Genomic DNA, 12,646 nt, shown 5'->3' on the forward strand with positions numbered 1-12,646 from the left:
GGATTCCCATTAGTGCACCTTTTTTTTTAAATCCGAAGAGTTTCAGTTCATTAAAAGCTCGAGAAAACGCAATAGCCTACATTTCAATATAATGGGTCAGTGACTGGAAATAAAAAAGACTGGAGATTTAATAGGAGCATGCCTTTGTGGTAATAAAATGTTTAAAATATTAATACTAAATAAGAATATCTGAATGTTTATTGAAACAAACAAACAACAAAAAAAAAAGGTTTCATTAAACGACATGCACGTATGTCCAGGTTATGGCAGTGCAACCTCGGAGTTCCTTTTCGGCTGAACGCATATATGACGTCACAACTCAGCCAGCCAATAGGCAGTCAGAATCCGGTTCCACGCGCAGCCTCGGTTACTGTCTATGGAAGTATTTTTGCTTTGCTCCCTAATTGACCCAGATAAAGCGCTCACTGTCGGGGATCCTCCGACCCCCAGGCGCTATCAACCAGAGAGGAGGGATTTTACCAACACTAATAGCCTTTTTACTTAACGCGTCCAATTTACCGGTATATGTGATCGTCCAAAAACGGCCCGTTCTCGGAGTGGTGCCTTTCTGCCAGGACTTAAGACATGGTGCAGCAGGGAGATCGTGCGGTAACAGCTTCGTTCATTTTTGCGTGAGACGCACGCGCGCACACTTACTGTATGAACTTGGGATATCGCTGGATTTTACACAAAGAAAAAAAAAAGAAAATGCCTGATAAACTCGCAGAGACTCACACGTCGACGCCATCGCGAGGATCTTCGTTTTTTATCGAGAACTTGCTTGGCTCAGATCGCACCGAACCTCCTACCTGTCCTGCCAAACACATCCGAGATGGCGACAGACTCAGGGAGACGATACACACGACAGTGTATCACCATGAAGTGTTTGATGAAGAGTCCGACACACGCCCCAAGATGGAAATGTGTCGAAATGGGTCACCCTCGCCCTGGTACAGAAGGGACTCCATGAAGCTCGGGGTTCTAGAGAGATCTGATAGTGAGTAATCAAAGCCTTAAATACACCATAAGGGCTGTTCCTGGAGATATAATGTCAGCTACGCTAGCCTATATGTCAGGATAAATCATGTAAGTCTGCTTTAAACAGCTTTATATACCAATAATATAGCCTAACATTAGACTAGCCTGTATAAAGTCCATCCGGGCTCAAACGAGCACCAAGCTCCGAATGAATTACTTCAACACTTTCAGACTCAGCTTCATCATTAAGCACTATTTGCTGTGTAGGCGTTTGCTTTGAGGCCCCGGAAGCAATTACGCTCCTGGCGCGTTCACATTACCTTTATGCCTCATTGCGTAAAACCAACAAGTATGCGTGTGTCAGCTAAAACTGGAGATGAGCATTCCCAAACCAGTTAATCCTTATCAGTGGATTTACTGTTCAGGAGTCACACCGACGATGAGCAGCTGAGACAGAAAATAATATCTGAAATTACCAATTCTGAATGCATCTGGCCTGTATTTTTGAGAAATACATACAAAACCACTTACCAGCTGGAAAAAAACCCCTAAACAATAGAAACCATCGCATAAATTCTAATGGTTTCCACAACACATACCGTTACAAACCATCAGCTGTCCATTAAAACCATTACCATTTTGGTCCTTAATGGTATCCATTAGACATAACATGCCACCAAGCGAAGAAAACAAATTACCAGTAGAGACCCACAGGGACTATTACAGTGTCCATTAAAACAATACAATTCCCATTATAACCATTACAAATTCTATGAGGGTTTCTCTTGTTTTGTTTTTCAGCAGAGTTCTCATGCCTGGGGATTATCCTACAAATTGTGTGTTTAATCAGGTTTAAGTGCAAATACTTATGGAGGTAAAGTTACATGAAGTGAATTCAGCTGTTTGTTTTGTACTAGTACTGGTGTTCAGTCATATTTCATCCCTTATTATAGACTGATCAAAATGACTCGAATGTACACTGACGCTGTGTAATATGCATATTAAGATGGTATAGTAGATGCACCGAAAATGCATATGTCCTTTCTCGTGTTGAATAGAGAAAATGAGGGAAACAGAGAACTCATGTTGATTTTTTTTTTCTTTCACGTTGATCCGAAGAGAACACAAAGGGTTAACAGGCACAGAGCAAAAGAAACCGAAGGAGAAATAGTTCTTGCGCAGTGATTCAGTTCATGATTGCTGTAGTTTAAGTGTTTTCTCTCTCTGCCTATAATCATAACACACACACAACTGTTATTGCTTAGGTCCGAAAGAGGAAACCCGCAGTTCATACGAACAGATCGACTCCGTCTCCAGCGACAGGGACTCCCCGGTCGTGTGTGAAACTCCAGGCACAGACCACGCGCGCAAAGTGTCTGAGACAAGCGTCGCGGATGAACGCGACGAAGCGCGACGGCTCTCGGATGAGCGCGCGCATCTTGACACCACCGACTCCGGCTCAGTGAGGAAGAAGAAAACCCGGACCGTGTTCAGCAGAAGCCAGGTGTTCCAGCTGGAGTCCACATTCGACGTGAAGCGGTACCTGAGCAGCTCGGAACGCGCAGGCCTCGCTGCGTCCCTGCACCTCACCGAGACGCAGGTGAAAATCTGGTTTCAGAACCGGCGCAATAAGTGGAAGAGACAGCTGGCTGCTGAACTGGAAGCTACCAACGTTTCGCACTCATCTCAGCGCATCGTGCGCGTCCCCATTCTGTATCATGAGAGCGCCACGCTGGGTCTCAATGTGCCGCAAGTGTCGCCTCCTATAGTGGGCTTCCCGAGCTCCGTGAGCCGCTACCCCCTCGCTAATTTCACTCACTCCATGAGTCTCCTGAGGTCACAGCTAACAGGACTTGTTTAATTTCATGGACTGAAGAATGGACAATCGTACACAATCGGGTTTATCTTATTACTGAAGTGCAATAACACACACGGCTACAGAAAACTACAAGCATCCAAAGATCTCACATGTTATAATTAAACAGCAATTCCCCCAGCCTAATTAGTAATTAATACCTAGTGTTGAATTGTCTCTTAGAATTATACAAGTACAACTGGCCAAATAAATACACTCTTGTGTTATCCCTCTGGGGAACCATTAAAAGTTCTGTGCAGAACCTACAGCAGTGTTTCCTTTTTGGAAGAACGAATTGTTCAATGAGCATTTTTTTCCCTAAGAGTGCACAATTTATTAAACAATGGGAATTTTACTGTGTATATAACAGAAATATTTTATTTTCGGTGTTATTTCTAATGTCTAAAATAGTCTATGCATGGGGATTCAGGCCCTCCTCTTGGCCTAGATGTATTTATTTGAGACTTTCTTTGTAAAAAAAAAATTATATATATATATATATATATTTTATTCGGATACACTTATTTCTATGCTTATGTCACTTTTTGTTTCCACACAATGCATTTAACTTGGTAATAAATTCGTCACAAACCCACTGTATTTGTGCTTGTTGATGTTAATGCACTTTATTACAGATTATTATTATTATTATTATTATTATTATTATTATTATTACATATTATTATTATTATTATTATTATTATTATTATTATTATTATGTTAGTGTATGCTACGATTGTTTTGCAAGTGTGTAAATGAAAACCATGAGAAACACCTTTCTCAGTATTTATATTAGTGTCCTTAAACATCACAATTTATTTTAACTATTACTAGAAAATAATCATATATTTCTCAGAAGACACTATAAGAGCACATGTCTGTTTTTCACTGAAAAAAAAAATCGGCAGTTTAATTCCATTGATTGCTGAAATGAATAATGCATAAACAAATATAAAATGTAACACCGCGAGAAATGACGCTAAATAAATACACTGAAATGATCAATGATTAAATAATGCGTAAAGAAAATCTCAAAGAAACAAAACAGCACAAAACCTAATATTTGCTGATATGAATTACATCACAATTTCTAACAATATCAATGATACCAATTTTACCAAAATGGTAGTGCTGCAATACATTAGGTACAATCTGATCAATTATCATATAAAGTACGCTTCTCATATTTATCCTTCGTATAAATGCATTTGAATTCGAAATATCTAGTAATCTGATATAATATAAGATTATATAGGGTATGGTATATGGTGTGTGTGTGTGTGTGTGTGTGTGAGAGAGAGAGAGAGAAGAGAGAGAAGAGAGAGAAGAGAGAGAAGAGAGAGAAGAGAGAGAGAGAATATATAGTAAATATGTTAATGGTTTATCAAACCACAGTGTGCAGATATTGTTGTTTTTTTTTAACAGAGTATGCAATTATATATATATATATATGCAAATAAATTAGTGTTTTGTTTAATCTATATCCTGAAGAGGCCTATCTGTGGAGTGAGTTGTTTAATATAGATGCACACAAAATGTATTAAATATGTTCTTAAGCTTGTTGGCATTTCGAAAAGTAATGTATGGCATGCTCTGTGCATTTAACACTGAGGAGTTTGCTGTGCTGTAGCTTATGTGAACGTGGGCCTGTGGTTGTGTGCGCGCGCGGCTCCCGCCCTTCTCGACTATTGGCCGCTGAGCTGACGGATTCCTGCAACCAATAGACGAAAAGGGGAAACCACGTACTTCCGGTCAGAGGAGTAACGGTCGCGCAAGACTCCGAGTTGCTAGTCGGTTGCGGAGCGATGGTGTTCGAGGGGACCGAGGTCTGGATGTGAAGCTGCGCGGAGACTGGGACACGCCAACCGTCTGCCTGTGAATATGAGCAAGGAAGAGCAGCCGCGTCGAGCCGCTTCCTTTAAATTCACCATCGACAGCATTCTCAATCTGAAGTCGAGCGGACGCGCGTTTGACAGCTGTCACTCGAAGGCGACGCGCGCTCCAGTCCGCGGAGACGCGCTTCCTCTTCAGCGTGAGGACACTCTTAATGGTAGCATGTCCGCTGCTGTTGCTGCTGCACGTAACCGTTTGCAGTAAACATGCGTTTTGTTTGTTTGTTTGTTTGTTTGTTTTGTTTGGACACTCTTTTCCTTTCCTTGCGCTAACTAATCTGTTTCCAACTTTCAGATCGCGCACGTGCAGAAGTAGCCTCCGGATGCGAGGATGAACCTTTCCAGAGCGCCGCTGGCGGAAGCGCAGACTCGCACGGAAGCGTGGCGCGCGAGAGCGGCACCGAGAAGAGCACGCGGACGGCGGCGAAAAAGAAAACGCGCACCATCTTTTCCAAGCGGCAGATCTTCCAGCTGGAGTCCACTTTCGACGCCAAGCGCTATTTGAGCAGCGCGGAGCGCGCGTGCCTGGCCAGCTCTCTGCAGCTCACCGAGACTCAGGTGAAAATCTGGTTCCAAAACCGGCGGAATAAATTAAAGAGGCAGCTGCTGTCGAGTGAAATGGACGCACCGAGCGCCGAGTTCAGCGACAGCGCAAAGACAGCGGCGTTTCCGCTTTTCTATAAAGAAAGCGCTTTATTGGGAAGATATTTATTACCGACACCTCTGCCGCTCGTGTATCCCGGAAGCAGCGCGCCTTATTTGTGTTTCTCAAACGCCAACAAATACTTCGGGCTTTTCGAAGGAGATGTCTGACTTTCTTAAACCCACTTTTGAAAGGTCACTATAGGCTATATTTTTTTGCGCTAGGAAAAATGAGTGTAACACCTCGCTTTTTTTCTAGCCTAAACCTACAAGTATTCATTTGTATCTTGACTGGTTTTTACTGTTGTTGTTTTTGATTATTTTAATTTAGGTTTGTTTGGTTTTTTTTGTTTGTTTTTGGTTTTTTTTGGCTTTGTTTTTCTTTTTTGCAGTGAAAGTTGAGAGATTAGAATATCGGCTTTCAGGGACCCGTTTATTTCTATGCAAAGCTGAAAAGCTGATGTTATTTATTTATAAACTTTAACTATTTTGATATAGCCTGACATATTTTATACTGTTATGACATCATATTGAGCAGCAGCCATATCCGCACCAGTGCCAATCACATCGACAGAACATCAATACAAACGTTTACACTATTATTATTATTATTATTATTATTATTATTATTATTATTAGCCTACAACTTCGCCAAAGATCGATGGCTGCATGTGTGTTTTTATTTTTTATAACCTCCTGCATAAGGCGTACAGTACCTCCCAAACGAGCTCAATTCAACCCATTTTAAATGAATGTAAATGCTATTAATTTTTTGTTATTCGTTTACTGCATGTTTATTTTTATCATCATAATTTCTTACTGGTGTAACGTGGCCAAGTAGCTAACATATAGGCCTCTTCACACTTTTTAAAATTAAATTTCCTGTTTTACACTTACTTCTCATGCACTTTTTTGGTCCTATATTTAGTAGCACACAGCAAAATTCCCCAGTGTTGTCTGAATTAATGCTTACAGTGCTGACTTAACGCTCACAACTGTTTATTTGTGTACATCTTCACTGATATAAACACTATAGGATTGAATATTATTATAAAATACTGTACACTATGTGTTCATTCAGCACTGGGGTATGTGTTACGCATAGGTTGTGTTTGAAAGCCCTCTGTGGCAGGAGAGTGTTTGGAATGATGTGGAATCTCCTTAATCCTATTTCAGTCTGCAAATTGTTGATTAAACACGTGAGTGTGCTTTACAGGAAAGCAGGCTCACAAAAAAAAATTCACCTGAAATCTGCATGTTTTTAAATTTTGTTCATGAAAGAATGGGTTTAAAATTTAAACAGACAGTCCATGTGCTAAATCTTCTCCCAAATAATTTAACTCATCTCAGGTTCTGTAGCAATCCAGTTTACATTGGGTCTAGAGTACTGAGTAAATCAGATAATAGCTATTTTACTGAAATAACCCACAAAACATCAAACAATTATAATGAGGACAGCAGTAGTTTGGTGGGTGTATAGGCAGAAAATATTTAAGATTTAATATTGTTTTATTGCCATACAGGTGTTGGTAGTAATTGTGTTCAGTACAGCTCAACAATCGACTATAAATAATAAACTAAACTCTAAAGTATAGGGCAAAACAATACATGCAAGACATAAGCGACACTACAAGTCTTTACAACATAAGCAATACAGCATACAGAGTCTGACAGTGCAAATTTAGCAGTATACTATATGTGCAAATGTGGCAATCGCTCAAACCAGGAGTGGAAGAAAATATTATCTCACACATTATAAGACATGGAAATCAGTTACACAGTAGGGTTTATCTTGTTTTAGCCTAATGTTTTTTTGTAAACCAAAAAAGTAAGTTGTCGGCTTTTTCCTGTCAAAAAAAAATCTAAATATAGGACAAAAGAGTGACCAGTCTGTCAGTTCTATTAGGATATTTTCCAATAATAAATTAAAATCCTAAACACTAAAATAAATGTGCTGGCTGTTTTATGCATTTTAAGAGAGTGGACACACCAGTCATGGAGGTAAGCCCTTTTTTATAGATCCAGGGCTCTGTACGGTTGTTAACACAGTATGATATGATTGAATAAAATTGATACGATTGGTTGTAAATCTTTATGGTTTCTGCTGTATGAGATCCATAATAAATTCACAAGAAGTGACACAAGCTAAGCTTTATGAAAAACTGACTTGCTGTAAGGTCAGAGACTGTGATATTCATCATAATGTATAAAAGACGGCATTTAAAAATACATTAAATTGTAATTTAGACACGAGGAAAACATTTGGAATTCAAATATATTTAAACATAGAATGCGTCATATAACACTAGACAAAGTTTATGTTTACATTCAGCAGATGCTGTTATCCAGAGCAACTGACAACCTGTGCAGACAGAATGAAGAACATCAGGAAGGCATCTTCTGTCACTCAGACTGATTTGTTATGTCCTAACATTTACAATACTGTGATCTAAATGAATTCCTACAGCAGTGAGCAGTAAACACACAGAAGACATTGGGGAAATGAGCTAAAGGTGCAGCCTTTATGAGTAGCATGCAACATTCCTTGATTTTAAGCAAAGATGAGCTGAAACACTTAAACAAACCACCTACTCTATCAGAAGTGTAAGAGTAAGAGTTGTGCCTTTCTCAAGTTTAACAGCTTGACACTAATGTGAGATTTATTACCTAGTGTATGTCTCAACTATGATAAGCCACCTAAGTATCAAAGCTTTGAGTATACTTGATATGAAAATCTTCATTTTACTCAATGAAAATATTTTGAGCAAAAATGAAAAATACAAGGGTGTAGCTGGAAAATGTATAAATTACAGATCTTTAAAAAAAAAAAATCTAATTTAATAGTGAAATGTGTTTTAAAAGATTTTAATAATTTTATGTGTAGATTTAAAACAGTACTATTAAGAGTTACATGATAATTTACTACAAAGATGTTCAACCGCGTATGGAAAGTCAGGTCCACTACACATAGAATAAAGACACTATGGAAGGATTATGCATGGTGTCTACATGGACAGGGAAATACATCTGGTGTAATCATTTTAAATACAAGACTGCTGTACTTTGTCATTAAGACAATCACCAAAACACACAGAAAAGAAGCCTTCAGCTACTCACTGGTTATGACTAATTTAAGATTTATCGATTGTTCTGAATTACTCTAATTTCTTAATAGTGCTATTAAAGCATGTGGCTTGCACCACTGATGAATGACATTTGTCTGAAATATCCTGTATCTCTAGAATCCTTGTGTACTATTCTTACTATGCTTTTACTACATCTACTATTATTGCTAAAGTACTCTGCTGTTAATTCCTACATTCTTTAAATTAATACTTTTCAGTTGGAAACTTAACATCCTGATTACAATCAAGTTATTACTATTAAATCATAAATTAAAAGTTAATATAAAATAAGTAATAACTAGGTCAAAAATTTACATGTGTAAAATAGCTCACTATAATATTAATATTTTATATGAACTTAATATTTTTCATGCATAAGCCTAAATAAAAATGTGATCACGTATCAAATGGTAAATAATTTTGATTATAATATGTGATTATATGTAGTCAGCTGAAACACACTGCATATATAATATTGGGAAAAAAGGATAAACTTTTTAATAGTAATGTATTTTAATACCAGTGTTTTTGGGTAAAACAGCATGTCCCAAAAATCTCCATACATAGGGTGAAATTAACACTTTTTAGCAAAATGTCTTCCAAAATTTTTTCTAATATATAGGCCTACTGCATATATATATATATATAAAATTTATATATATATATATATATATATATATATATATATATATATATATATATATATATATATTAGATAGCCTTTAAGAATGCCTTTGACAAAAAAAGAAATCGTTCTCATGGCTGTATCAGGAAGCTGTCGCAAAGTTGCGATGGATTTTAACAGGAAACATGGCGAGTACATCACACACGACACTGTTGCTAAACTTATTAACAAACTCAAAAAGACTGGAAGTGTTGTTGACCAACCGTGAAGTGGACGTCCATGAACATCCACTGATGAAGGCACAACTGACGTGGTGCTGGCAAACATAGTCCCCTACGTACAGAGACTTTTGGGACACCCGGTAGATTAATTAATTTGTTATGTAATAGTTATGTAAGAGAATACTACATAGAGCTTACTTTAATACTTTTGAACACATTCTTTGCATACTTATGTTTAAAGAAAGTTCCTATTTTAATTGATTGGGCTGATTAGACAAATATGATGATAAATAATGGCATTTCAATGTTTCCATTTCTTCCACAGACCAGGAGTTAGAGCCTTAAAAATTGTGACTACCTGACACCTACCTGACATTTCTTTCCCCAGGCCAATGAAATTCATAAATCAGCACCTTTCCACATTCCTCTTGAGTTCACTAACATACTGACACTTATTCATACACACAGATGTACTTAAAATGTATATAAACACAACACTGTACATTTTGTAACTGTTCATAGCAATGGCACTTACAGTATAGTGCAACTGTACATTATAACATTTTGTATAGATTTAGATTGCTGTACTGCATATTTACATCTTTATCCTTTATGTGACAGGAATTTAAATCCTTGTACACTTTGTATTTGTCAAATAAAATATTTTTTTATTACTTTTGGATCTGGGAAGATAAAAAAAAGACTTAGCCTGGTATTATCTAATGTAAAGTCTTAATAAACTGCATTAAGACATGCAGATAAATAATTGCACCTTTATATCCCTGATCATCTAGGTTTCTTAAATTCTCTTAACTGTAAAAATAAATAAAATTATAATAACATTAACAGATCTCCATCAGCATAGATTTATTGTTGAAATTAATCCAACATAATGAAGTAGCAACCTCAGTATGTGTATTCTGATATTCTGGTTATTTATTGGTGGCATAGAGATTTTTATTCCTGAACTGTCAACTCATTGAACACATTTACATTAAACTGTCAAACTGGCATTAGACAGTAAATACTTAATACTTAAGAGTATTTATAGGCTATTTGTTATTTGTGTTACTGAGGTTTGGATTATACCTATTCAATTCAACTGACCAGTCAAACAGGGTAATAACTATTAGAACTCAATAATAAATATAATAATTTTGATAGTGGAAGATGATGGTGGATGAACATGGATTGAGTGGACTTCGTTTTTATGGGCATGGGCCATAGAAACCTTGGTCATCTAGGTCCTAAAGAGCCAGATTACAGTTGTGATGTACACATGCCTCCCAGATTGAGTTTCGGACAGTTTAGACAGGGTGAGACAGAGATTTTGATTTTGGTGCTGTGGTCTAGGACTCATCGCTGATCCTCCATATTGGATTTCTCCCCGGCTTCCATCTATCGCTGCAGTACATCCCATTAATGCATGTGATCTGTTAATGGTGCAGTGTAGTGTGTGTGTCTACGCGTGTGTGAGGGGGGACAGCAGACTTCCTGTCTCTGCGAGAGAGTGACGTTTGAAAACAGAGAGAACACCTTCTGTCGCCCTGCACTTTGCTCCAAAACCACAAGGTTCAAATGACCCTGCGGCCTCTTGCAGCTCTGTGCACCACACCAACACACACCCATGCTGGGTCAGAGAGACTGAAAGGTCCAGCAGAATCCATTAGAAACAGAGACTGATCAAAGAGGCCACAACATAAACATGTACTAGTCTATGGGTATCGATGACTAAAGGAGCTGTACCGATGTCCTTATACCGCATCATTGATTGATTGCACTGTTAGTCAAAGAATAAATGACAGTTTCAGGTTTCATACGTCACGCTCTGCTGCTCAACCAGTGTCTCCAGATTCTTACCAACCTCAAACTCACTCATCACCGTCCAATACTGATAAATTGATGGATATTATTATGAGCATGCTTTCAATTATGGGTTATGAACATTCGTATTTCAGGTGGGGGGGCTTTCAAACACACCCAACACACAGAAAATTTTGAAACTGTGTCTGCACTGTAGACTTATTTATTATGAAAAGCAGAAGGACTAGAAAGAAAAAATCCCACTGGAAAAGATTACACGATCACGACTTGTACAGTTTTCAATTATAGAAAGAAAGCTTAGCCGAGTGTGTAACTTACCCAGAACTCAAAAATGTCTGTGTGAATAAGCACATGCATGAGTGTGGCTGCGTGTGTGCGAGGGTGTGTGAGCGAATGTGCCAGGGTGTTTGGGTGCTGGAGATAGCATCTCCTAAAGTGGCCTCCCGCCAGCCACCAGAGACTCTCGAGTTTCGAAGGGCTCGGCTTGCGAATGCCTGGCAATGGCAGCCCGTATTACCCATGAGCCTGGAAGGCAGACATGCTGTCTGCATGATTGACAGCTGATCCAGGAAGGGTTGGGGCTAACCGATTAGTGACAATTATCCAGTCATAAATCAGGCAAGGCATCAGAGAAGATGGTGTGTATTCACTGTTGTTTTGGGGATCATACAGTAATCTTTAAACCATTAAACCGGGGATTAATAAATCGTTAAATATATTAGTGATCATAGCTCAACCTCCAGCAATGAATCTCCAAACCACTGAATAATGAGGCTCATATGCCAAACCCTGATTGCAGAAAACCACAGCCAATAACATAAGAAATAACACATAATTCATGACCTCAAGATTACAGCGTTCTATCTGACATTTTGGTTGAAAATCACTTAAACTTCATCACTGGATACTTTATACCACTGGGCTGTTATTTTTGCATTTCACAATGTTTGTGGTGTAATATCAGAATTAAAAAAAACTTGGTTTTTATCATATTCTATCTGGTTGCTATCATCATCCAGTATAAGCAACATACGCAGCTTTAGCCACTCAAGATGCACTTTCCATTTACACTTCTGCACTATATAAAAGAACAGACTGGAAGACTCAATATGGTGAGCTTGATGAGAAAATAACTCTTAGCTGTCAATGTTCTACATATGTTCTATGAGAGTAAATATGTACAGTGCAGGTCTGCTCTTCTCACTGGTGTTACCATTAAACATTCTAGCACATCCGAAATTCTTCAGCACAGTGGAAAGCTAATATTGTGGCTAACATCAGATAACATTAGCATTAAATATTAATGACATTACCTAGCTAAATTTCATGCAATGTGCTTAATAAACTGAAGTTTCCTGTGTAACTGGGGACTGAAGGTCAGCTAGCAGATGTGTAAGAAGTGTTTGTGTGGTTGCACAGAAGCATGTGTTATATGTTGTAATATTTGTTTTTAATGTTTTTAAATGTTTTGCAGGTACATTTCA

At 38.1% G+C, this 12,646-nt stretch overlaps 2 protein-coding genes across 3 annotated transcripts; both read left to right on the forward strand.

The window, feature by feature from the left end:
• The first annotated feature begins 708 nt into the window (after positions 1 to 708).
• hmx1 (H6 family homeobox 1) lies at positions 709 to 2,839 on the forward strand. The gene is made up of 2 exons (XM_053621448.1): positions 709 to 997; positions 2,244 to 2,839. Exons 1-2 carry the CDS (start codon positions 709 to 711, stop codon positions 2,837 to 2,839), a joined length of 885 nt encoding a protein of 294 aa, XP_053477423.1.
• Positions 2,840 to 4,189: 1,350 nt separating this feature from the next.
• hmx4 (H6 family homeobox 4) lies at positions 4,190 to 6,274 on the forward strand. Of its 2 annotated transcripts, none has more exons than XM_053620151.1 (2): positions 4,190 to 4,883; positions 5,021 to 6,274. In XM_053620151.1, exons 1-2 carry the CDS (start codon positions 4,715 to 4,717, stop codon positions 5,536 to 5,538), a joined length of 687 nt encoding a protein of 228 aa, XP_053476126.1. In that variant the 5' UTR covers positions 4,190 to 4,714; the 3' UTR covers positions 5,539 to 6,274. The 2 variants fall into 2 exon arrangements, with proteins under 2 accessions (XP_053476126.1, XP_053476127.1); XM_053620152.1 differs by having other exon boundaries at positions 4,190 to 4,865.
• The last annotated feature ends 6,372 nt before the right edge of the window (positions 6,275 to 12,646 follow it).

This window comes from Ictalurus furcatus, chromosome 3 (genome assembly GCF_023375685.1).
Source record: "Ictalurus furcatus strain D&B chromosome 3, Billie_1.0, whole genome shotgun sequence".
Taxonomy (NCBI): domain Eukaryota; kingdom Metazoa; phylum Chordata; class Actinopteri; order Siluriformes; family Ictaluridae; genus Ictalurus; species Ictalurus furcatus.